General features: G+C 38.0%; 2 protein-coding genes across 10 annotated transcripts in view; one reads left to right on the top strand and one right to left on the bottom strand.

The window, feature by feature from the left end:
* Positions 1–730: 730 nt before the first annotated feature.
* The window catches only part of LOC137249437 (protein GUCD1), a 44,242-nt gene continuing 17,198 nt past the window's right edge, over positions 731–27,774 (top strand). For 3 of the 9 annotated variants that reach the window (XR_010952377.1, XR_010952378.1, XR_010952376.1), the window contains exons 1-6: positions 772–877; positions 931–1,417; positions 1,600–1,733; positions 1,798–1,904; positions 18,880–19,093; positions 19,157–19,307. Coding sequence is in view for 1 of the 9 variants with exons in the window: in XM_067780921.1 (XP_067637022.1) it covers positions 871–877; positions 931–1,417; positions 1,600–1,733; positions 1,798–1,886 (717 nt within the window). In the remaining 8 variants the exon portion in view is untranslated. Of the gene's footprint in view, positions 887–930; positions 1,418–1,599; positions 1,734–1,797; positions 2,020–18,879; positions 19,094–19,156; positions 19,308–27,774 lie in introns of those variants that run through there. The other 6 variants (XR_010952382.1, XR_010952381.1, XR_010952383.1 and 3 more) reach the window with 6 other exon arrangements.
* Positions 17,142–27,774, bottom strand: part of AANATL7 (Arylalkylamine N-acetyltransferase-like 7) — a 30,539-nt gene continuing 19,906 nt past the window's right edge. Inside the window, exon 4 of the mRNA XM_067780922.1 lies at positions 17,142–19,085. Coding sequence (XP_067637023.1) covers positions 18,912–19,085 — 174 coding nt within the window. The 3' untranslated portion in view covers positions 17,142–18,911. The remainder of the gene's footprint in view (positions 19,086–27,774) is intronic.

Genomic DNA, 27,774 nt, shown 5'->3' with positions numbered 1-27,774 from the left:
TGTTCCATTTTCTTCATGTTGGAATACTCTAACAATACTCCTTTGCAATGCGTTTGCGGACCACCATCAGCCGATCATTGCTCGTTTTTTAACGACCGTGATCATGACACGATGACTATCGAACAGAGTTGCCAAAAGTAAAATATTGCATACAAATAACTGATAATAAAATTTTACTATGGCAACTCTGATAAAATGAAACCGCGCACTGGTTTTATGTACACGTACTATAGTATAGAGAAATATTAATTTCTTTATTCACGCAAATGCTAAGTAACATAAGAATATTCGTGGTATAAAATATAAAAGTTGTATGGCCCCTCTTCATTTACTTTCATTTAAAATAAAATTCACTCCGATAATTCTTTCCGACACAATTCCTCTTTAGTACTTTGGCATATGATTCTCTGTGGGTGCTCCATGGAGTACTACAGTGAAAGTACTTTGGAAAGTACTCTCACGTATGTACTCTATGGAATACTCACAAACAAAGCGAGTGTGGGATCACCTACTCCTCTCCTAGGACATCGCAATGTTAATTGGAGCATATTTTTTGTATGAATACAGATTAGTTTTGGAACACTCCTATACTCCTAAAGGAGTAATCCTTACACTATTTATGGAGTACTCGCGTTTTTTGAAGGGCAGTATTCTTGTAGGGTGCTGCAAATTTGGTTTACATATGTTCCATCCCCAACAAACAACACTGGCATCATCATTAAACAGGGCTGCACATTCAATGAAATAATGGGAATTGACATTTGGCTTGGATCATCTTTGACATTTGGATTAAAAAAAATAAAGTGATTTCAGTGAGAAGTTTTCGGCAAAAATTCAGAATTAAATAAAATTTCGACGTCTTAGATCAACATGGAAGGTATGTAAGGTATTATTTTCATTTCACAATAAAATGGGCTTAATTTTACAAAGACGAAAACACTACAGCTATGCCGGATCAAAAGCACTACAACCTAACGCACTACCAACAACGTTTCAATTGGGATTGTGGTATATCCTGCATCATAATGATACTAACAACAACACAGCGGCAAACACTGCTGCATGACTTTGATAAAATATGTGCCGAAGAAGGATTTGGTTCCAGCACATGGACAATCGACTTATGCTATTTACTGCAACGCTTCCAAGTGCGCCACGAATACTATACTAAAACTTTAGGTATCGATCCAAACTATAGCGAACATAGTTACTATACAAAAATCATCGATAAGGATGAAAAACGTGTAACACGTAAATTTAAAGATGCTCGTATACATGGACTACGCGTTGAACAGCGTACAATAGAAATGAATGAATTGCTGCAACATCTTGGCAAACGTGGACCTGTGATATTGCTCACCAATGCTTCACTGCTGACATGCGAGATATGTAAAAAGAATGTTTTGGAAAAATTTGGGTAGGTGTAGGGCTTGGAGTGGGCTTAAAATGTAGGGTTGGATATTTTTTGCAGTTTCATTTAAAATTTTGTTGCATACCTAAAAATTTTTAGCTATAATATACCTTTAGCCATTTATATAATAATTTTTTCGGTTCTTGACGGCTTCATTACCATTATTTTATTTTCTCACTCATTTAAAGTTGTTTCCAACTTTCTTGTATCGTTGACAATGCACGCACACCCCAAAGTTATGCAGGACATTATGTGGTACTTTGTGGCTATGATTTAAAGTCGCAATTAATTTATTATCACAATCCGGAAGTGCATGATGAGCGTGAGTATTTAACGCAAGGTTATAAATGTACATCAGAAGTGTTATAAATACAACACATTTTCAGATGTTTGCCGCTGCACAACTTCAGCCATGGATATGGCGCGCAAAGCATATGGCACGGATGAGGATGTGATACTGATCTTTCGAAATTAGTGGTGAAAGCGAAAAAAAGTAAAATAATTGTCAGCTATAATTAAGCAGTTGTTAAGAGTTGCTTTGAGAACACGTATGTCGTGTGCTGCTTTGCGGATAAATAAATTTATAGGGCCGTTTCATGCTGACTTAAGGACGATGTGTTGATAACTATGAGTTTTTAATAGCTATTTGACTAGCTTTAGAAATATCCTTTTCTTTTGAATGATGGCAAATAATAACAGGAGATTATGAATGAACAGGTTATCAGCCCGGAACCTTCATCCATTGCAAGATGGCCCTCTTAAATTTCACCTTCACGAGTTGATCCCGGGTATAATATACAATCCCGTTTATCCGTTAGCCTCGTATCTACAATTGAGACATTTTCGATAAAGCGAAAACAAACTACCTGAACAGCTTGCGTATTACATACAAGGAAAAGTAGATACGTGGTAAGGAGTTTAAAACCATGAGGGTGATTTATTTTGACAAACTGGATATCTCATCGCCGTTATCAGTGATATGAGTGTTTTCATATAAAAACCGATTTTTCTCAAAGCATAGATAAGCGGTTAACAAATAAACGTGAATATATGTATATGCATGTTCAAACATTCAACTCGTATAGGTGACATTGCGTGGGAGGGGTGACGAGAAGATATCAAATCGCCAAGTAGATAGTCAAGATATACTTGGTTCTGGAACGTGTCGGATATATATCAGTGTTTTTACTGGTCCAAAACAGTAATATAACGGGAAATGTTTGAAAAAAAAAAAATGGAAATATTCCATGAAAAGTAATACATATGTACTCTTCTTTTAAAGATACATATGTACTCTTCTTTTAAAGAACAAAAAAAAAAAAAAAAACAAAGTTATGGAAATACAAAAAATTTAAAAACAAAATTCAGAGGAATAGTAATTATAATAAATATTTGTAAAAGTCGAAACGAAATTATTACTTTGCAATATGAACAAATATTTTGTATAATCCCGGCAAACATTCGGAGTCAAAAAAGAGTCAGAAAGGAGCCCTCATTCGGATAGTTTACGCTCATTATGAGCTCATTTATGAGTTCGGAATGAATGTATTTGCTTTCTTGCGATTGTCGACCGATATGAGCTTAATTTCATACATTATATGAGCCTAAATAAGAGTCCGATATAACTCCTAATAGGCTCATAAACTGCTCGTAATTTGCTTTTTATATGACTTCGAAGTAATTTTTGTGCTTCATATAAGGGATTAGATTGGCTAGATCCGGGTGGATTTGGGACGCATGACATTAAAAATGGGGAAGTATATCCTCAATATTGGTCGAAAAACAGGAATTTTGTTTGCTCAACGCTCTTGAGTCACAAAAGATTCTTATATGATCATATTTCTGAGATTCATATTTTTCACGTATTTCCGACTCATATCGGATTCCTTAATTATGAGCGCGCCGAGAATGTTTGAGGGGATAATTATGAGTAACGCAAACTTCTATGAAACATGAAAAATAATTTTTGTCGCAATTTTTAAAGTAACATAATAATCATCTAATTAGGTATTAGTACAATATGGCTGCCAAAATAGAGATGATCAATATGGGTATCAGACGAGAGATCCTCAGGGGTCTTATTATGTAACTCGATTCGAAAGAAATATTGTAATAAAATTAAATATAAATAAACATTAAACAATTTTGAAAAATTATTGTTGTTGCACCTCCTTGTGCATACCTTTTTAAAACTCTTTGCATGACTTTTGGTAGCGATTTCTCGACAACGGTTAAAGATATAGTAATGAAGTTTGGTTATAAATAAGAATCCCTTTGGCCAAAAATAAGAAAAATCGGTTGATTTTTGTATATATATATGTCCCATAACTTATGCTTATTTGCTCTGTTGGGCATTGTTATGCCGAACTTTGTCTGCATGAAAAATTGCGTTTGTAATAACAAATGAATCAAATCAACCATATTAGATATTTCTTAGTTTTTGAGATTCAACTCAAAATTTAACTTACAGGAGTAAACCCCACACACATGCGTGCGCTTCCTTAAGTCTAAGATGAAAATGGCATAATTTTAGCTACGCCTCGAATTAAAAAAAAATAAATACCAAAACAATAATTCATGAAACCTCAGGTTCATGTATGTATTAGGGGGCTACCTGAAACTCCCCACCTATAAATGTTTACAGGCATTGAACTGAACTTTCTTTTTTAAATTAAAATCAGAAAAGTATTGTGATAAAAAAAGAAATTAGCAAAAAGAAGTGAAAAGAGATGTGATGATGATTAAAGAGTATCTAGCTTTTAGGTATAAGTGGAGTGTATATACAATATGTACATAAATGCGTCTTTGGCTTGGAGGAGCCTTAAAATTATTTTTCATTTTTAAATGAAGAAAGTTTCTCCTATAAAGTCCCTAAATCCAGATGCCAATGTATTTATAATCGCTCTGTAAATTAAATTTGTACTAACATTTGTGTATTAAATAAAAACTGAACTAAATAAGCAAACTGTAAGGGATTTATAAGCAAATATTTTTATTGGCAGCTTAGCAATTGTTAAAGTACGAATGAAAATAAATAACAAAATGAAAATTGTCTACCAAAACTGTGCCAAAAGCAATGAACAGTTTATCTAATATTAAATTTTTTTTTTATTTTCTTATTAAATTTCTGTGATAGCACTCCGACGGTATGCAAAAGGGTGATATTAACCCTCAGTGACAAGTTAAAACGCTGCTTGGATTATTTGCATTTATGAAATGGAAATTTTGAAATTTAACGCAGATTTAAACAAATAAAGTTAATTTATAAACAAACACTTTATTAAGTTTTTGGGCATATAAATGTACATGTATATGCATTTATGTATACTTTATAAACACTACCTTCTAAATATTGTACTTATGTGTTCGAAAATTCGAAAATCCAATTAGAGATACTTTAAAAATTGTCCATATAATTAATTATGTTCAACAATCTTTAATTTTTCTACTCGCAAGCACAGTTATTAGTTTGTTAATTTGGAATAGTATATAACAATAGCGGAATTCTGACCTGGCCCGTTAACATATCGTATACACTAGGGTGGGTCGATTTGTATGGACGAAAGTTAACCGATATCGCTCCATCGATTTTTCTATAGGATTTGGGCTCAGGAAACAAAGTTCCACTACGCATACCCAAAAAAATAATTTTCGAGCCTGCGAAATTTCTTTTGACTTTTTTTCGACTTTGATTTTTAAGGTTTTTTTCATGACCTACTAAAAAAAATTTCATATGTATACCCTGTCCGACCCAAAAATGTCCGCTAAAAACGTCGATGACAGTTTTTTGAAAAAAAAAAAAAATAATAATAATAATAAAAAATATTTACAATCAAATGAAAATTAATAGGTCATGAAAAAAACCTTAAAAATCAAAGTCGAAAAAAGTCAAAATAAAAAGATGATAAAAACATTTTAAGGACTCCCTTTATATAAATGGACCAAAAAATAGAAGGCAATTTTTCCTTTAATACAGACATAGTCTTGTTGAATTTTGACTAAAAAACTTTAACAATAGGTCTTGTAAGAATTTTGGGATTTAAAATTATAAAGGTAGAGCGCAATCTTTCAATTTAGGGCAAACCATGTACTTGGGATTAACTAATTGATTATTTAAAATTCAAGCACGCGCTCTACCTTTATAATTTTAAATGCCAAAATTCTTTTACAAGAGCTCTTGTTAAAGTTTTTTAGTCAAAATTCAACAAGACTATGTCTGTAAATAATAAATTTAAGGCGCGATAACCTCCGAAGAGATCTAAGGCCGAGCTTCTCTTCCAATTTGCGTCGTGCTCCTCTTGCTTTTCCCTACAAATTGGCCGGACGGGACCTACATGTTTTATACCTACTCCGAACGGCATCTGCAAGGCAGATGAGTTTTCACTGAGAGCTTATCATGGCAGAAATACACCCGGAGCGCTTGCCAAACACTGCCGAGGGGCGACCCCGCTTAGAAAAATTTTCTTCTAATTGAAAAACCTTATTTCTAAAATTTTGATGTTGCTTTGCCCGGGGTGTGAACCCAGGGTATACGGTGTGGTAGGCGGAGCACGCTACCATCACACCACGGTGGCCGCCTATGTCTGTATTAAAGGAAAAATTGCCTTCTATTTTTGGTCTATTTATATAAAGGTAGTCCTAAAATTTTTTTATCATCTTTTTATTTTAAATTTTTTAGTACTGCCTACAAAAAGGCAATTGCAACTTTGATTAGTAATTTAAGTAATTCCTAAGTAAAAATTCTTATCTTTATTTATTTGTTCAAAATAGCAAGATTTAATAGAATTAGTGGAATTTTCGCTGACAACACTGGCGAAAACAACAGAATTCCACCTCGCATCATAACAAGAGAATTCCACCTCGTTTGTCAGCTACTTAATTTGCACAGCTGAAAATCGTGGTGAAATTCGCATACGCTTGAAAGTATAAAAAAATCGTGGTGAAAGTCGCGTACGCCTAAAAGTATGCGAGGACGTGCATTGAGTTGGGCATTCAACGAGGTGGAATTCTACAAAGCCTGCAACACTCAGGAGGCTAGCCATGAAGGTATGGCCTAATCTTCTAAATAGTTCGACTTGTGCGTTACGTAGCTCAAATTTTTTGATCAAACATTGCACTGTCACCGAGTTTTAAACTATATTTCAGGTTTCAAGTCTCTAGATATCCAGGAAGTCAGTTAAAAGTCGATTGCAAGATTCCCAATTTAAAACTAGTTTTCTCAATATCGATCCAAGCGCCACCTAGCGGAATTTTTTTGGATAAAATATTGCATTGTCACCGGCTTCTGACTTACGGCCCAAGTTTCATGTCTCTAGCTCATCGGGAAGTTACACGAAAATCGATCGCAAGATTCCCCCCGTTTTTAAAGGATTTGCAGTTATCTTGACTAGCGCGCCACCTAGCGGAACTTTGTTTTCTATAAGTTGTATAGTCCTCTAACTAAGTGCAAAGTTTCAAGTCTCTAGGTAAGCCGGAAGTTAGTTAAAAATGGATTGAAAGATTCCCAAATTAAAATTTGTTTTCTTACTATCTCGATCCGTGTGCCACCTAGCGAATTTTGTTTGATTAAAGGTTGCATTGTCACCGGTTCTGACCCACGGCCCAAGTTTCAAGTTTCTAGCTCACCGCAAGTTACTCAAAAATCGATCGCAAGATTCCCCTCGTTTTTCAGGGATTTGTAGTTATCTCAATTAGCACGCCCCCTAGCGGAACTTTGTTTTCTATAAATTGTGTTGTCACCGGGTCTCGAACTATGTGCTAAGCTACAAGTCTCTCTGTAACCCAAATTAAAACTGATTTTCCTAATATCTCGATCCATGCGCCACCTAGCGGATTTTTTTTTTATAAAATATTGCATTGTCACCGAGTTCTGACTTACGGCTCAGGTTTCATAACTCCAGCTCACCGGGAAATTACTCAAAAATCGATCGCAAGATTCCCCTCGTTTTTCAGGGATTTTTAGTTATCTCAATTGGCACGCCACCTAGCGGAACTTTGTTTTCTATAAATTGTGTTGTCACCGGGTCTCGAACTATGTGCTAAGCTACAAGTCTCTCGGTAACCGGGAAGTTAGTTAAAAATGAGTTGAAAGATTCCCAAGTTAAAATTAATTTTCCTAATATCTCGATCCATGCGCCATCTAGTGGCATTTTTTTGAACAAATGTTGCATTGTCACCGGGTTCTGACCCACAGCCCAAGTTTCGAGTCTCTAGCTCACCGGCAAGTTGCTCAAAAATCGATCGCAAGATTCCCCTCGTTTTCCAGGGATTTGTATTTATCTCAATTAGCACGCCAAAATGGATTGAAAGATTCCCAAATTAAAATTAATTTTCCTAATATCTCGCCACCTAGAGGAACTTTTTTGATGAAATATTGCATTGTCATGGGGTTCTGACTTAAGGCTCAAGTTTCATATCTCCAGCTCACCGGGAAGTTACTCAAAAATCGATTGCAAGATTCCCTACGTTTTTTCAGGGATTTTCGTTTATCTCAAATCGTCTGCCACCTGGCGGCATTTTCTTTTCCACGAATTGTAGTGCCATCGACTCGCAAACTATGTGCTAAGTTTCAAGTCTCTGGATCACCGAGAAGTTAGTTAAAAGTCGAACGCAGAATTTCCATTTTATAATGAATTTTCTGTATATCTCGATCCGTGCGCCTCCTAGCGGATTTTTTTTACTTGCATTGTAATGTCTCTCAGATCTGAACTATGTTCTAAGTATCAAGTGTCTAGCTCAACGGGAAGTTACCGAAAAATACTTTTCCGTGGGTCAAATATTCGTATGGAAGTGAGGGGACAAACACGAGAGCGATTTAAAATCTTAATATTGTAACGAATTTACTTGCAAATCCTCTTATTTGCAATCCTCTGCTAAGTTCGAATCACTAAACTGTTGAATAAATAACTCCAATATTGAATAATGGAAAAATGGCCTTTATTAAAGTACTTCACAATAACACTTATACTTTGCTACTCGCTGGCTTAATAACCAAACTGATTGATAGCTCAAATGAAACTCTACTATTGGCCGCCAGATCGCGTCTTAATCAAACTGATTGATAGCTCAACTCAAACTGAATTACTTCTTACTCGCCTGCCCCGCTTTTATAGTTTACGCTGCATACTTCTAGGCTCTTCGATTTCCAGAACTTACTAGTTTGTTTCGGCTACAAAATCGCCAGCCACAACTACGTGCACAAATTATTGCTCTCTCTTGTGACAACTCAGATAAGATATATGCATGTGTTTGTGCATTGCCGCTCCGTTGCTCGTATACGCACATAGTACATATATGTAGACGCAGTTATTGTTTCGTTTATGTAGATACATAATGATTGAATTATTGATGTGCATTCACGTCACTGCTTAGTATCGGCTTAGAGACGATAGCATCGCTCAGTGCTGCTAACATTCGTTACACTGCCCTCCACCTAAGTCTGATCGTCCCGATCAGACAAATCTCTCGATCTAAACGCTGCTAGCATCGCCAAATTTACCACTCTTCTATTTCGTGATTTCCCAATTGCTTGTATGCGGCAGATGACATCACTGATCGTCTTCACAACTCTGTACGGGCCTTCCCAACTGCATCGATATTTGGATGGAACACCTTTCCGCCGGTGAGGGTTGTATAGCAGTAACAAATCTCCCTCCCGGAAACCTTCCGAATTATTTTCCTTGTCGTACCTGTGTTCCATCTTACTACTCATTATTCTGGATCGTTCCCTCACACTCTGTTGTTTGGTCAATGAACCACTTCGTAGAGCTTGCGCTGGACGAATTTTCTTTGCATAATCGGTATCGTTTCCACATTTTACAACAGTAGTGCGCTCCGGCTTGAAACTAACCTCGCATTCTTTCCCGGAAATTCGTTGCTTCGTTTTCCTGCGTCTTTTAGGTTTTGTCAAGTGTTTCTCTCGCAGGTACTTTTGATTTTGATTTATTTGGCCCATTCGATCTATCAACTTTTGCCTTTGACTTTCGTGGTCTTTGTCGAGTCTTTTCCACCAGTACCCGATTACTGCTGAACCCTTTTTCCAAACTAAAGTTAAGTGGTATGTCCTGGTTCTTATAGCGCATAATTTTTCTCCGCATATCGATCCTGACGTCATGGTCAACCAAGAAGTCCACTCCCAATATTACTTCATCAACGATCTCCGCCACAACGAATTTGTGTAGAACCATGACTTTCCCAATTAATACTTCACATACCACTTCGCCTTGGACTTGATTATATTCGCCTGTGACCGTACGCAACCTTCCTCCAGGTAATGACTTTACTCTCCTGTAGACCAAATCAGATCGAATCAAGGAATGAGATGCTCCGTATCTACAGTCAGTACGCGCTCTTTACCATCCACATTCCCTCTGACGGTAAGACTGCTTGATTTCCTTCCAATTTGCGACACAGATATCACAGGACATTCAATAGCCGGGGCAAGTTTTCGTTCTTTACATTCGACACGCTCTTGCTCATTTCCGCCAGCTTTGCGTTTACGGCCAACCACATTGTTGGAACTATTAGCACCAAGATCGCAATGGCGTGCAATGTGACCTGGGTTGCCGCACTTGAAACATTTAATAACTCCGGCATTCTTCTGTTGAGATCCCTTCAGTGCTTCCAAAATTGTGTCTACCCACTGTGGCCTTTCTACTTCCACACGGTGTGCTTTGAAAACTGGCTTACACAGAAGCGACGCTGTTTCCTGAATCAGAGCTTGTGACACCGTTTCTGCGAATGTTGGCTTTGGGTTTGCGTATTTAGCTCGCTTTGTTTCGGCGTCCCGTATGCCATTTATAAAGCTCTGGATTTTTACCCTCTCGGTGTATTCCACGGGTGCGTCCGCATTTGCGAGATGAGCCAACCTTTCAACATCTGAAGCAAACTCCTGCAATGTCTCATTTGCTTTTTGGTAGCGGTTTTGCAACTCAATTTGGAATATCTGTTTCCTATGCTCGCTTCCGTAACGTCTCTCGACAGCGGCCATCAATGCTTCATAGTTGTTCCGCTCTCCTTCGGGAATCGTCTGTAGGATTTCGGCTGCTGGCCCTTTCAATGCCACGAACAGAGCTGCAACTTTATCTTCATCATTCCAGTTGTTCGCTGTCGACGTCTTCTCAAATTGGAGCTTAAATACCTGGAATGGAACAGAACCATCAAACGTTGGGGATTTTACCTTCAGAGTAGACGTTGAAGTGATTGGACGGTTCAATTGTAACTCCTGAATCCGATCTTTCAGAGCATCCATCTCGGCCTCAACTTTATTTTGTCGTTCACTAACAGCCTCCAGCTGCGATGAGAATTTTGTTTCCTGTGCCTCCAGCTTTGTTGAGATACGTTCTTCTTGTGCTTCGAGCTGTAATGTTATGCGTGCCTCTTGTTCTTTTAATTGTTCTGCAATTTGTGACGCCATGTGTGTTTTCTGTTCTTCCAATTGTGATGCTATATATGTCTTCTGTTCTTCCAGTTGAGATGACATGTTGGTGGATATTTGCGATGACATTTCTGTTATACGTGCCTCTTGCGCTTCCAGTTGGGATGCCAATTGCGACGACATTGATGCTACTGTCGATGTTTGTGCAGATATTGCAGCCAATATCATGTTCAAGTCTGTGCTGGTAACCGTCTGCGATGTTTCGTTTTTCTCTTCAATTTTTGTTGTCTCCTCGCCATCAAGGTGAAAGACAGACTCTTCCACATCAATTCCTTCTGCTTCCATTGCCTCTCGTAGCCGTGCCTGAAGTTCGAGTTTAACGCCGCTTGTATTCAATCCACGGCTCTCCAACTCCTTCTTCAGTTGCTGGATCTTTAATTCACTGAACTTTGCCATGTCCTTGTTGTCTTCTGGAATTTATTCAACAATTCCTCTTCTGACATCAATTGTAACGAATTTACTTGCAAATCCTCTTATTTGCAATCCTCTGCTAAGTTCGAATCACTAAACTGTTGAATAAATAACTCCAATATTGAATAATGGAAAAATGGCCTTTATTAAAGTACTTCACAATAACACTTATACTTTGCTACTCGCTGGCTTAATAACCAAACTGATTGATAACTCAAATGAAACTCTACTATTGGCCGCCAGATCGCGTCTTAATCAAACTGATTGATAGCTCAACTCTAACTGAATTACTTCTTACTCGCCTGCCCCGCTTTTATAGTTTACGCTGCATACTTCTAGGCTCTTCGATTTCCAGAACTTACTAGTTTGTTTCGGCTACAAAATCGCCAGCCACAACTACGTGCACAAATTATTGCTCTGTCTTGTGACAACTCAGATAAGATATATGCATGTGTTTGTGCATTGCCGCTCCGGTGCTCGTATACTCACATGGTACATATATGTAGACACAGTTATTGTTTCGTTTATGTAGATAAATAATGATTGAATTATTGATGTGCATTCACGTCACTGCTTAGTATCGGCTTAGAGACGATAGCATCGCTCAGTGCTGCTAACATTCGTTACAATATATAAAAAACACGTGTCACAGAATTGAAGCCAATGGACTCCTAAACTACTGAACGGATTTTGAATTTGTTTTGCACCCCGTGTGTAGTTTGATATAACTTGAAATATAGGATAGGTGACTGGGTGACTAGGGTCTCGAGATATAGGCCAAAACGTGGACCCGGGTACCCATAGAATGTGTTTATATAATATGGATATCAGATGAAAGCTGTTGATGAGTGCTTTAGTAGAGGGTAGTTTTCATACCCCTGGGTGACTAGGGTCTCGAGATATAGCCCAAAACGTGGGCCCGGGTACCCCTAGAGTGTGTTTATAGAATATGGATATCAAATGAAAGCTGTTGATGAGTGCTTTAGTAGAGGGTAATTTTCATACCCCTGGGTGACTAGGGTCTCGAAAAATAGGCCAAAACGTGGACCCGGGTACCCCTGGAGTGTGTTTATAGAATATGGATATCAAATGAAAGCTGTCGATGAGTGCTTTAGTAGAGGGTAATTTTCATACCCCTGGGTGTCTCGGGTCTCGAGATATAGGCCAAAACGTGGACCCGGGTACCCGTAGAATGTGTTTATAGAATATGGATATCAAATGAAAGCTGTTGATGAGTGCTTTAGTAGAGGGTAATTTTCATACCCCTGGGTGACAAAGGTCTCGAGATATAGGCCAAAACGTGGGCCCGGGTACCCCTAGAATGTGTTTATAGAATGTGGATATCAAATGAAAGCTGTTGATGAGTGCTTTATTAGAGGGTAATTTTCATACGCCTGGGTGACTAGGGTCTCGATATATAGGCCAAAACGTGGACCCGGGTACCCCTAGAATGTGTTTATAGAATATGGATATCAAATGAAAGCTGTTGATGAGTGATTTATTAGAGGGTAATTTTCATACGCCTGGGTGACTAGGGTCTCGATATATAGGCCAAAACGTGAACCCGGGTACCCCTAGAATGTGTTTATAGAATATGGATATCGAATGAAAGCAGTTGATGAGTGCTTTAGCAGAGGGTAATTTTCATACCCCTGGGTGACTAGGGTCTCGAGATATAGGCCAAAGCGTGGGCCAGTGAATGCCTAGACAGTGTTTATACAATAAGGATATCAAATGAAAGCTGTTGATGAGTGCTTTAGTACAGAGTAATATATTATCCAGAGACGGACTGGGACTGGGATTAGGATTAGGACTGGGCTGAGACAAGGAGTGGGACTGGGACTGGAATAAAATACATACCACCCTCTGGGACAGGCAATAAGTGATGCAGAAGAATGAGAAGAAATTGAGAGAAGAGAGAAGGAGATTGCGAAAGAGATAGAATGAGACGAAAATGGAGATAGATGAAGCGAAAAAGACGGAGGGAGGAGTGAATAGAAGGATTAGGAAAAAGTGAAGAGGGGGAGGGCAGATTCAGACGGAAAAAGCTTATTAAAATTTATGCAGATAGGCCAAATTTAGGGCAGGACAACGTCTGCCGGGTCTTCTTGTTAAGGTATAAAAAATGAAATTTCGCAGGCTCGAAAGTTATTTTTTTGGGTATCGTTTTTTTTCAGTTTTTGAAGTTTCGAACATACGGCGTACAAAATATACAGTCGCCTAATTGTAAGTACATGCCTTGTAACTGTATTTTTACTTTATTATTGCATTCATAGATAAATTCTCATAATATACATAGCTTTTTGATAACAACATAAATATGTATTGAGTATTTGACAATGCAGTCTGCACGCAATTGTAATTACGAATTTTTATTTAACTGTTTACTGCAAAACAGACTAATTTATTTTCACTGAACAGTTCAGCTGCTCGTACTTACATATATTTTATATTTATTTTTGTATAAATTGTATTACGAATACAGTGGTCGGTTCCATAGGCCAAAAATAAAAAAAAATCAAAGTAAGAAGTTTTTCACCAAATGTGTCATTAGTATCTCTTATTAAAACAGCCTTTTAAAAGGTATGTTTATTTTTATTGTATTCGAACTGTACTCTTTAAGAATATCTTCAAAAGTCGAGGTTATGGTATTAGTTGGTTTTTGCAGTGTGAGCAAGCTAAAAATAAAGTGCAAGTTTAAGCTATTTAAAAATACATAAAATATCATTTTATCGACATAAATAAAAAGGAATATTGAAGCCAAAGTTATTTACTTCATTTTGAAATAATTTTAGTGTCTTTAGCTTGTTGTGTTTTTTTTTATTTAAAATTTCACCAGTGCCTTAATGGTGTTTATTTGCACACATATTTCAATTTCATTTTCAGAAACGTAGAGTACTATTGTGAACGAGCGAATGAAATGAACATACGAATGTGCAGATAAACAAAAATAACAAAATAACAGCGTGGCGGTGGGGTGACATACATACAAACATACACACGCATTTCATGTATTTTGTTTTTGTAATTTGCTGGTTGAGTGTCAAAAACATACTGCGCTAGAAGTAGAAATGTCATAGCAGCTAAAAAAAAGTAACAATTAGCTGATAAACTTCCACCATCTGTATGGTTTTGGCATAATGAAACTGTTTAGCTAGTTGAAGCGTTTTTTTCAAGCTCGCTTGGAAAAAAAACACCTAGTGTTTATATCAGCTGCCACTTTCTGCCACTAACTATGTTTTGCGACAGTTTTCTAATAGCGTCACCCTGATAAATTATTGTCGTATGTTACTTGTGCTCACATGCAAGATCTTTTAATAACTTTAATTTCCTTATTTAATCGTATTAAACATTGTATTTGCGATAGCCACATCTTAACAATTTTCCCCCCACATCTTTCTTTTTGTATGCATGCGGTGAATGAGTCCAGGGGGTCAATTACGTAACTGTGAAAAACTGAAAAATGTACACTCATTGAAAACTCATTTGCACACACAATTTACACTTTAAATTTTCATGCGATTCTGTAAATTATTGTGTACATTGTTTTGCTGAATGAGCGCTGAATGTAAAAGTCTTATGTCAGTGAGAAAATATTCATCAAACGCCATGAAAACAAAAAAGTCATTCTGCAACAGTGCGTATGAGTTTTGAATGTCAGAATAGTGTTCACTGGCTGCCAAGAAAACTCACGAAGTTTTTATCAGTGAGTTTTTTTGTTCACAGTTTTGCTTTACAGAATCAGAATTTCAAAGTTTACACAATTTCTTGGGTACACTTTAAAACTCACAGTTAGCGAATAGGGCCCCAGGGCCTTTAATGCGGCCTGGCTGTCTGAGAAAATAAACACCCGTTTACCATCCTTAGGCATAGACCCGAAATGATTCACAGCCCTGTGTATTGGCAGCAAAGTTTCCCAAAGTTGACCAAAGTTTCACGTTGGCACCAACTTCATATAAGATCGACCACTGTGGAGTGGTAATATTTCGTTTGTGTTTTGCTGTTAAAGTTTTTTAATTTTATATAATAAGTATAAACAACGCGCATAAAAAATGTGTATATTGCCGCGATTAAGAATTATTTATATCAACATTTAGCCAACAACTTCCAGGCTTATTTGCGTTATAAATGTAAAAAATATTTTTTGGTCACATATACAATACATCTAATTAAGTAATTATACTTATATACATAATTACAGCGTATACGCATTGCTTGTTGCGTCTAACGACATACAATAATGAATTAATAAAAATAATATATTTTAGTGCAGTATGCAATGTGTTTCTTTTTTCTTAACATGTTGTTTGTCTATATAAATAAATTAGGATCGCGTGGCCATTGGCTTGAGAAAGATTAAGCAAATTTATTTGAAGAATATTTTATCTTAGAATTAGTTTTCAAATACTTTTACTTTAACGTATAATCAATGTATTATATATTAGCTGTAATAAATAGACGTTTTTAAAACATGTTCTGAGATGGGTCGCTGTTCAACTAAATCAGAGATAGACCGTTTTTGAATCTACAGCCCTTATAGCGTGAGTTTCCGCTCAACTAAATATTAAAAAAAATTTAAAATCTAACTGTTATAAAAAAATTTTACAGTTTTTTAATATTTGATTCACTATTCGATCTCAATTATCGACTTATTCCAGGTTTGCGACTTTAAGCTCCAGTAAAAGTTGACTGTACGAGCTTTACGCAGACATCAACATAGTCCAGCTGCGCTGGCTAGGCCATGTTATGCGCATGAAAGATGACGCTCCGGCTAAGAAAGTGTTTCTATCGGAACCGGCCTATGGAAGCAGAGAAACAGGGCGGCCCCAATCTACTTGGCAGGACCAGGTCAAAAATGATTTAAACTCCCTTGGTGTGACCAATTGGCGCCAGTTGGCAGAGAGAAGAAGCGATTGCCGCGCCCCGTTGGACGGCCATAACCGTTTAAACGGTTAAGCGCCAATTAAGTAAGTAAAAGTTGACCAGAGTTTAACCTTGTCACTTTGTTTTATAACATAAAGTTTTGCTGTTCATCCCAGCTTAAGCTGTTCATCTCAGCTTAGTCAACTTGAACTGGAGCTTAAAACCGCGCATTAAAAGGGCATTTTGGCTATACGAACTTGTATGAGGCCTTGTTTTTTTAATTTGTGGAAATCGTGCATTTTTCAATTTTGAAAAAAATATTTTACTTTTCAAGTGGAAGTCTCGACCAAATATAATATATTAAAAAAAAATAAATAAATGAAAGGCGCGATAACCTCCGAAGAGATTTAAGGCCGAGCTTCTCTTCCAAGTTGCATCGTGCTCCTTTTAATTTTTCCTACAAATAAAATTAATAAATACAAAATAAATTAATAAAAACAGAAAATAAAAGTTTTACTCATCTTCCGAAGCCTTCCGGCTCAAAAAAATCTAACAATTTAATTTTAAAATTTAATTCTGTAATTTTTTTTTTTTTTTTGAATTTCTTTAAATTATCCTTTTTTTATATTTTATTTTCCGAGTTTGTTTAAATTTAAATGAGTTGTTCAAATAGAGAGCTTCGCGGCACACCTTTTTTACATTTATCGTCCTTATATAAAACAAACCATAAAAATATTTGAAAAAAAAATTTTAAATTACCTTCGGCAGTAACAAAAAATATTTAAATAAATTTATAAAAAAGAAAGAGTTTACTGTAAAATTTAGAGATTCGTGTTTGCACGGGGCAGGTACTTAGTTAATTATTATTCAGAAAATTTTCATGGAATGCAGGAAATGTTCTTTCCAAATTTTTTCTAGTTCTATTTCTAAAACTCTTAAAACATTTTGTATGTTCTTTTATTTCCAATATGTTTCCAATATGTTTCCAAAAATTTGTGTTGTAGTTGATATATTGTAAGAAGTGGAAAATTTACAAGTCCACAGAGACTTTTTGAATATTTAAAGTAAATTTTAATATTTGAAATAAAATATATAATAATCAATTAAGGACATTTTAAAACTTTAATATTTTCATTAGATTTTTTTTGATTAATAATATGTTTATTAGGCCCGGTTATTCGACACAAGTTCAACTCAGTTTCTCAGTTAAACTACACACACAGTTTTTCATTCACCTTTAACGGGAGTTTAATTTGACCTGAAGCGGCCGATATGGCAGGGTTTTACTCCAGTTAACCTTTTAATTGTTTGCGTTCTTGTTTGTTTTGATTTCTAAATATAATATATATTTAATTGCAAATATTTCAGCGTTGTTTCTAAACAGTGGCTGAACTTGAGAATCATAGCGCTCTCAACGAAAATGGCATTTTTTTATATAGCAAAAAATGCTGGTACTCTAGTTAAGGAAAAAACAGTTCTCAACTTGTACTGGGTCATTCTCTAATATAACTCAAATGTGAGATTCTAAAAACTGCAGTATTTTCATGAAAATAAAATAAAACATGTATAAATAATTTTTAATATATGTGACCTGGAATCTTGAAAGGGACCTATTGTGCGAAAACAAGTTTTCGAGAAAAAGGCTTCATTTATTTCTCACAATAAATATCTGTTGGCCTTGGTGGTGCCACCTTGTAGAATATTTGTTTTCAACTCCACCTCCACCCGATATCCAATGTAGAATATCAACTAGAGAAATGTGCTGGGTTAATTCTATAAATTTCTCAAAATCTCTCCAAGGTTGGAGAATAATTTGAGAATGATGTTTGAGATTACTCGAAAACTATAAATTTTACAAAATTCTCGAAGGTGGGATAGTGATGGGAGAATGATGGTGCAGATTAAGTCGAGAACTATCAGGTTTAAGAATAATTAGCGAATGATGTTGAATATTAACTTTGTATATTTCTCGAAGACTGGAGAAATATTTTTTAGTGTGTTTCTTTCGTAAAGAAAATCCAGCTGCCTGCCGCCGCATCTACAATTATCTAGACAATGAAAAACCAATGTTGCCGTATAAAAAAGCCTACCTCAGTTTGAAAAATTGGTCTGTAATTTAACAGCAGTTTAAATGTGACTACTAGAGTTTAGGCAAACCTATTTCAAGCTTAGCTTAGCCAATTACTGAAAAAGTGGACCTAATTCAGATAAAAAACTTTGTTTCAAAATATTTTTAATATTTTCTTAATTTTTTTTTTTTTTTAAATTTTCATTAACCATATTTGCACCTAATTTTTTTGAAAACCCTTTTCAATATTTTGTTCAGATTTTAAAGAATTTTATATGTTATTATTTAAAAAAAATTTGTCTGACCTCATGGATTTGGTAAAAAATATAATTTCTCGTTAACCATGCATAATACGACTTACAAATTTCCTTTTCGTGATAAAATGTATATCTGAATCAACTTCTCAAACGGCCACAGTGACTCAAGAAAGTATTCGAGCATAATTGTTAAAAATTGTTATCTCTCAGTCATTTCATCAATTTTAAAAATGCAGCAAATTATTATTTTTTAACAATTTTGCCCGAATACTTTATTGAGTATATATATATATATGTATATATACATATATATATTTATATGTATCTGCTTTTACTTCCCAGTTTGCCCTTTCTTATCGAGTAATTGTAATTTTTATTTTTCCTTATTTACCTATTATAACATATTTTCTCTTACTTTATTATGTACTTATAGATTTTTGCTTAGAATCTGTGCCATAAGCCTTCTTACTCCAACAATTTGTATAATAATTGTAACTTAATATGCGGTGCTTCCACTAACAGCAAAGGCTTACCAAACTCATCTGTATATTTGTCATAGTAAAATTCACTTAATACTTTGAAACCACTTGATTTAAGTATTTTTTGTGAGAAAATTCCTGTAGCATCGGCTTTCATGAGCTGAAAATGTAAGTAAAAAGAATATTTTAATTATTAAGCCTTGATCTATCATTCTTAATACAATAATATAGTGTACAAATAATCTGTACTGAAGCTGGCCTTACTGCCTTATAGGAAGCAAATATTTCCAAGCTTGAGCTAAGTAAGAATATATGGCGTATACAGAAGCTTTAACTGGATCGCTGACCACCCTTAAAAGAAGCAAATGAGTCTATTTTGTAGGTAATTCAACCTGATTTTACTTAATATGTTTGAAAATTTCAAAATATCATTGCTTTTTATAATTATAAGCTTTTATTTACTTTCACTTGGCTGTTGTCTGTAATCTAATATTGCAAGTTAAATTCGATACACTTCCCGGTGTCCGATTGAGCTGAAATTTTGCACACATGTATAACTCCGATGACAATGCAATATTGCTTTGCGAGAATTCGATAAATTAATCGATAACAGAGTTATCGGTAAAGATTTGTGTTCACAAGGGAATAAAAGCCTAAGTCCTTTGTTTAGAGGGATGGTGAATAACCTACAGCGGCTCAAGAACGAGGTAACTTCGCTTTGTTTGTGTGTGTATACAACGAATGTAGAAGTTAGGCTGTCATCGCTCAATGTTGCATACTCTTCTGCGCACTTGATTTTGTTTTACAGATTTAACCCACAGAGCAGAGATCTGCAATCAGTAGTTGTACACTGAACGCGACATAGGCAAAGTCACATTAAAATATGATTTTAAGTTAGTTAGCACTGTTTGACACAATTTTATATGTGCTCTCTGTCAAAAATGCTTCAACTAACTTAGTCACATTTATTTAGATTATGAATATGCCCCAATATACTCGCATCATGATATAAAAAATCGTGTACTCATACTCAGTCAGGGTTATTTTAACGTAGCGATTCGTATCAGTAATTTGGTTGAGTCTTTTTCATCCTGAAACCGCGTTAGCGCTGAACGCGAAAGATCTGACAACCGAAGATGCTGATATCCGAAGTGAAGCCACTTTTGGCAAACACATACAATATATTTTCTAGAAAATCTGTATATTCATATGTATGTATGTATGTATTTAACGTTTTGTTATTGTAAGAACACGTGCAAATGTGTATGCACATACATATATACAAATTCATTTGAATGAGTTGAACAAAGCATGGGGCGCATTCCAAAAGCAATACTGCTGGCGAAGTTGATTAGTGATAACTTCTTGGAACGCACAGTTGCGACTTTACGACAAATTAGTGAGCATAAAAATTTTCCGCTCTATTCACTCAACGTTTTTATCGTTTGGTTGTTGACAGTTGGCTCAACGTATCGTTTCAAAACCACATTTTCTTTCACTCAGCTGATAACTGATTATTATCAAGTTCAATTAATTGATGGAACAAAAAACAATGATCAGATTGATATTAATAATATAATACACTCAGCATTAACAAAACAAAGAACTAGAAATATTTGTTGGTGCTAAAGTTATGTTGAGATCTAACGTTGACGTTGCTAAGGGACTTGTAAATGGAGCAATAGGTACATCACTAATATTATATGGCCATATTACAGACGTGCTCAACTATACCATCGCGTAGACTTTGGTAACGATGGCGTGGACATAATACAGCCTAAATCAGTTCAATTTCCTTCTAAATTTAATCACGGCACAGCTGAAAGAAGAATGCTCCCGATTGTCTTGTCGTGGGCTTCAACTGTGCACAAAATGCAGGGAACTACTGTAGATCATGCTGTTATTTATCTAGGCTGCAAATTATTTGCTGCTGGTCAAGCTTATGTGACTTTAAGCCGAGTTAGGTCTTTAGCAGGTCTTCGAATCGAAGAACTTGACTGTTCAAAGTTGACTTCGAAGAAACCATGTAATGTTGATGCATTAAAAGAAATGGATAGGATGAGAAACGTTACCAATCACTAAGTAAAGATTACATAACTAATTTAAACAATATTTTACCCTACTAAAAATTATTTTTTAAAAATAAGCTTTTATTATTGGTTAATAAAATTAACTAAAAAGTTAAAAATAAATTTACTGTAAAGAAATATAACACTTTATAAGTTCACTAGCCTTTACCCGCGGTCCCGTCCGCAAGGAGAAAATGAATTATACGGGCTATTCACGTTAGACTGCTTATCAAGATATCTGTTAAAAAAAAATTTTAATGCATTTTATTTTTGTAATTGAGTAAAAAAAGAACTAAATCAGCTGATAACGAGATAGGATCCCCAAACGATCCCGAAACTATCCATAAAAAGCCACGAAATGACCCCGACGCTATCGCAGACGGATCAGGAAAACCATCCAGAAATGCCCCGGAAGGGTATCCAAAAGTTCCAGGAATAGTCCCAAAAAAACCCGAAATCACAACGACACGATTTTAGACATCCAGAGAGCCCCACAGGAATGATCCCTGAAGGGTACCAAAATGATCCCGAAATAGTCCCGAAAAAGTTCCGAAATGACCCTGACGGGCTCCCGGATGGATATCAAAAACTATCCAGGAGGGGTTCCTAAATTATCCCGACATAGTCCAGAAAAAAGTTCCGAAATGACCCCTAGGGGATCCACGACGGATCGCGAAAACCATACAGAAATGATTCCGTAAGGGTCACAAAATGATCTCGAATTAGTAAGGAAATGACCCCGATGGGATCCAGAAATGATCCCATCAGGGTCCCAAAACTATCCCGAAAAGTAACAAAACAAAATCTCGAAATGACTCCTACGGCATCCCGGACGGATCCAGAAATGACTTCGGAAGGGTCCCCAAATGATCCCAACATGGCCCCGAAATGACTCCATGGATCCGGCAAACCATCAATGATCCCGAAATAATACAGAAAAATTCATGAAATGACCCCAAAGTGTCCCCAAATGGTCCCTATGGGTTCCCGTACAGATCTCGAAATCCATCCAGAAGTGATGCCGGAAGGGACCCCAACTCATCCGGTATTAGCCCCGAAAAAGTCCCGAAATAACCCCGACGGGATCCCGGATGGATTCCGAAAACCATCCAGAAATAATCCCGAAATAGCCCCGAAATGACACTCACGGGAACTCGAACGGATCCCTAAATGACCCTGACGGGATCTCGGACGAATCCTGAAAACCATCCTTAAATGATCCCGAAAAAGTCCCGAAATTACCCTCCAGAAATGATGCCGAAAGGCTCCCCAAATGATCCCGTATTAGTACTAAAAAAGTGCCAAATGACCCCGACGGGATCCCGAACGGATACCGAAAACCATGCATAAATGACGCCGGAAGGTACCCCAAATGATCCCGAAATGACCCGACCAGAAATGATGCCGGAAAGGTCCCCAAATGATCCCGAAACAGTCCTAAAATGACCCCGACGGGATCCCGGGCGGATCCCGGAAGCCATCCAGAAATGATGACGGAAGGTACCACAAATGATCCCGAAATTGTCCCGTAATGACCCTCACGGGATCCCGGACGGATCCCGAAAACCAAACAGAAATGATGCCGGAAGGGACCACAAATGATCCCGAAAAAGTCCTGAAATTACCCCGACGGGATCCTGGAAGGATCCCGAAAACAATCTAGAAATGATGACGGAAGGTACCCCAAGTGATCCCGAAATTGTCCAGAAATGACTCTCACGGGATCCCGGACAGATCCCGAAAACCATCTAGAAATGATGGCGAAAGGGTCCCCAAACGATCCCGAAAAAGTATTAGTGGCGAAAGTCTCGCAATGACTCCGACAGGATCCCGGACGGATCCAGAAAACCATCTAGAAATGATGCCGGAAGATACCCCAAATGGCCTGAAATGACCCCGACGGGATCCCGGACGAGTCCCGAAAACCATACAGAAATGATGCCGGAAGGGATCCAGAAATGATGCCGGAAAGGTGCTCAAATGATCCTCTAATAATCCCGAAATGACCCTGAAGGGATCCCGGAAACCATCCAGAAATGATAACGGAAGATACCCCAAATTATCCCGAAATAGCCCCGAGATGGCCCGACGCGATCCCGAAAACCATCCAGAAATGATTACGGAATCCCGAAATACTCCCGAAAACCATCCAGAAATGATCCCGGAAGGGTTTCGATATGACCCTAACGGTATTACAAATAAGGTGAAGCTAATTATAAAACCATGTTAATAAGGCAGCATGCGCGTTGGAGCGAATGAAGAGTTACATAGAAACGTACAGGTAAAGCTAATAAAAGCGTACTAATAAAAACAATTGAAGGAGGGCGGACGGCGGGAGGAGAAGGAGAGACCTTTTATCGTTTTTCCAAATTGTTTAGATCTCGATCTGTATGTGCCAGATACCAAAAACTACTGATTTTGGAAAAAATTTATATTGAGTTATAACAATTTATAGATTTTACACCAGAGGGGTAGAGAAGGGGGTAGGGGGCGTAGGGTGTCACTGCTCACTTTGTAAGCCCTCGACTTATTTGACCCATTGAGGCTGTTATATTGGTGAAGGCCAGTATAAGTAAAGTTATAATGTGTAAAAATTATTAAAAAGTAATTGTTCGAAGGGGTCGAGGGACCCCACCCACTTTCCATGTTCGAAAAAAAATTCGCTAGTAGACTATTATCTGTGTCCGAAATTTCATCAAAATCCGTGTAGCCGTTCTGGCGTGATTCAGTCACAAAGACAAAAAAATACAATAATTAAATTATAACTGTTCGTAGGGGGCGGGGACCTACCCCCTTTTCAAAAAAATATAGCTAGTAGATCCTTCTAGACTATTGGCTATATGTCTGCCAAATTTCATCCAAATCGGTCTAGCCATTCTTGCATGATTGAGTCACAAAGACAAACGTCTGGACAAACATCCAAACTTTCCCATTTATAATATAAATACTAGCCTTTACCCGCGGCCACGCCCGCAAGGAGAAAATTAAATATATGGGCTATTCACGTGTGCCTGCTTATCAAGTTATCTGTTTAAACATGCATTTTATTTTTGTAATCGAGTAAAAAAAAGATCTAAATGAGCTGATAACCTGATAGGACCCCAAATGATCCTGAAATTATCCAGAAAAAGCCACGAAATGACCCCCACGATATCGTGGACGAATACCGAAAACCATCCAGAAATGCCCCGGAAGGCTCTCGAAAAGTTCCGGAAATAGTCCCAAAAAACCCGACATGACAACGACACGATTCTAGACTTATTCAGAGAACCACACAGAAATGATCCCTGAGGGGTACAAAAATGATTCCGAAATAGTCCCGGAAAAGTTCCGAAATGACCCTGACGGGCTCCCGGACGGATCTCAAAAACCATCCAGAAAATATCCAGGAAGGGTTCCAAAATTATCCCGATATAGTCCAGAAAAAGTTTCGAAATGACCCCGACGGGATCCACGAGGGATCGCGAAATCCATACAGAAGTGATTCCGGAAGGGTCCCAAAATGATCCCGAAATAGTCCGGAAATGACCCCGATGGGATCCCAAACGGATCCAGAAATGATCCCGGAAGGGTTCCAAAACTACCACGAAACAGTAACAAAAAAATCTCGAAATTACTCCTACGGTATCACGGACGGGTCCATAAATGACCTCGGAAGGGTCCCCAAATGATCCCAAAATGGTCCCGAAGTGACCCTGATGGATCCGGCAAACCATCAAGAAATGATGCCGGAAGGGTCCCCAAATGATACCGAAATAATACAGAAAAAGTCATGAAATGATCCCTAAAGAGTCCCCAAATGATCCCGAAAAAGTTTCGTAATTACCCCGATGTGTTCCCGTACAGATCACGAAAACTATCCAGAAATGATACCAGAAAGGTCCTCAAATGATCCCCTAATAGTCCCAAAATTAAATGAAATGACCCGTCGGGATCCCTGACGGATCCCGAAAACTATTCAAAACTGATGCCGAAAAGGTCCTCAAATGATCCCATATTAGTCGATATCACCAAATAGTCCCGAAATGACCCTCACGGGATCCCGGGTTCCCGAAAACCATCCCGAAATGATGGCGAAAGGGTCCAAAAATGATCCCGTATTAGTCGCGAAAAAGTTCCGAAATGACCACGACGGGGTCCTTTACGGATTCCGAAAACCATCCAGAAATGATGCCGGAAGGGACCCCAAATGATCCCGAAAAGGTCCCGAAATAACCCCGACGAGATCCCGGACTGATCCCGCAAATTATCCAGAAATGATGCCTGAAAGGTTCCAAATGATCCCCAAATAGTGCCGAAATGACCTTGACGGGATCCCGGGCGGATCCCGAAAGCTATCCAGAAATGATGGCGAAAGGGTCCCCAAATGATCTCGTATTAGTTGCGAAAAGGCTCGAAATGACCCCGACGGGATCCCGGACGGATCCAGAAAATCATCTAGAAATGATGCCGGAAGGTACCCCAAATGATCCCGAAAAAGTCCTGAAATGACCCGACGGGATCCCGAACGAATCCCGAAAACCATCCAGAAATGATGCCGGAAGGGAACCCAAATGATCCCGAAAAAGTCCCGAAATGATCCCGACGGGATCCCGAAAACCATCCACAAATGATAGCGGAAGGGATCCCAAATGATCCCGAAATGACCCCGACGGGATCCTGGACGGATACCGAAAACCATCCAGAAATGATGCCGGTAGATACCCCAAATGATCCCGCCGGGATCCCGGACGGATCCCGAAAACTATCATTTAATGATGCGGGAAAGGTCCTCAAATGATCCCCTAATAGTCCCGAAATTACCCTGACGGGATCCCGGACGGATCCCGAAAACCATCCAGAAATGATGCCGAAAGGGTCCCCAAATGATCCCGTTTTAGTCGAGAAAAAGTCCCGAAATAACCCCGACTGGATCCCAGACGGATCCCGAAAACCATCCAGAAATGATGACGGAAGATACCCCAAATGATCCCGAAATAGCCCCGAAATGGCCCGACGGGTTCCCGGACGGATCCCGAAAACCATACAGAAATGATTACGGAACGGACCCAAAATGACCCCGAAAAAGTCCCGTAGTGATCCCGGAAACCATCAAGAATTTATCTCTCAAAGGTACGCAAATGATCCCGAAAATACCCCGACGGAATGCAGGGCGGATCCCGAAACTCATCCAGAAATGATGCCGGAAGGGTCCCCAAATGATCGCTAAATAGTCCCGAAATTATCCCGGAATAGTCCCGAAAATGTCCCAAAATAACCCCGACGGGATCCCGGACGGATCCCAAAAACTATACATAAATGATCCCGGATGGGTCCCAAAATGACCTCGAAATAGTCCCGAGAAAGTCCCGAAATTACCCCGGCGGGATCCCGGATGGATCCCGAAAACCATCCCGAAATGAACCCGGAAGGGTTTCGATATGACCCTAACGGGATTACAAAACAAACGTCTGGACAAACATTCAAACATCCAAACTTTCCCATTTATAATATAATATTAGATTAGATTAGATTAGATTAGATTGCAACCTTTAACGATAATTAGGCTCCTTGTCTGCGACAAAAAAATTTCATATTGTACATAATTATATATTTTTAACATTAAAACTTTACACTTAAATTATTAAATCTTACAGTTTATATCACAGTCCTAATTGTTCTAATAAAAGCGTGTTAAATTTTGATGGTATAATTAAGAACATTTAGGACCTCCTTTTCTTGCTATCACAATGTAACACGCTTTTATTAGAACAATTAGGACTGTGGTATAAACTGTAAGATTTAATAATTTAGGTGTAAAGTCTTAATGTTAAAAATATATAATTATGTCAAATATGGATTTTTTTTGTCGCAGACGAAGATGCCTAATTATCGTTAAAGGTTACAATCTAATCTAATCTAATCTAATCTAATCTAATATTATATTATAAATGGGAAAGTTTGGATGTTTGTCCAGACGTTTGTTTTGTAACCCCGGAAGGGACGCCAAATGATCCCCAAAATAGTGCCGAAATGACTCTGACGGGATCCCGGGCGGATCCCGAAAGCTATCCAGAAATGATGGCGAAAGGGTCCCCAAATGATCCCGTATTAGTTGCGAAAAGGCTCGAAATGACCCCGACGGGATCCCGGACGGATCCAGAAAACCATCTAGAAATGATGCCGGAAGGTACCCCAAATGATCCCGAAAAAGTCCTGAAATGACCCCGACGGGATCCTGAACGAATCCCGAAAACCATTCAGAAATGATGCCGGAAGGGAACCCAAATGATCCCGAAAAAGTCCCGAAATGATCCCGACGGGATCCCGAAAACCATCCACCAATGATAGCGGAAGGGACCCCAAATGATCCCGAAATTACCCCGCCGGGATCCCGGACGGATACCGAAAACCATCCAGAAATGATGCCGGTAGATACCCCAAATGATCCCGAAATGACCCCGCCTGGATCCCGGACGAATCCCGAAAACTATCATTTAATGATGCGGGAAAGGTCCTCAAATGATCCCCTAATAGTCCCGAAATTACCCTGACGGGATCCCGGACGGATCCCGAAAACCATCCAGAAATGATGCCGAAAGGGTCCCCAAATGATCCCGTTTTAGTCGAGAAAAATTCCCGAAATAACCCCGACTGGATCCCAGACGAATCCCGAAAACCATTCAGAAATTATGCCAGAAGGTACCCCAAATGATCCCGAAAAATTTGTAAAATGTCGCCGACGGGATCCCGGACGGATCCCGAAAACTATCAAGAAATGATGCCGGAAAGGTCCCCAAA

Source organism: Eurosta solidaginis, chromosome 4, assembly GCF_040869045.1.
Source record: "Eurosta solidaginis isolate ZX-2024a chromosome 4, ASM4086904v1, whole genome shotgun sequence".
Taxonomy (NCBI): Eukaryota; Metazoa; Arthropoda; class Insecta; order Diptera; family Tephritidae; genus Eurosta; species Eurosta solidaginis.
This window is presented reverse-complemented; position numbering and strand designations above follow the sequence as displayed.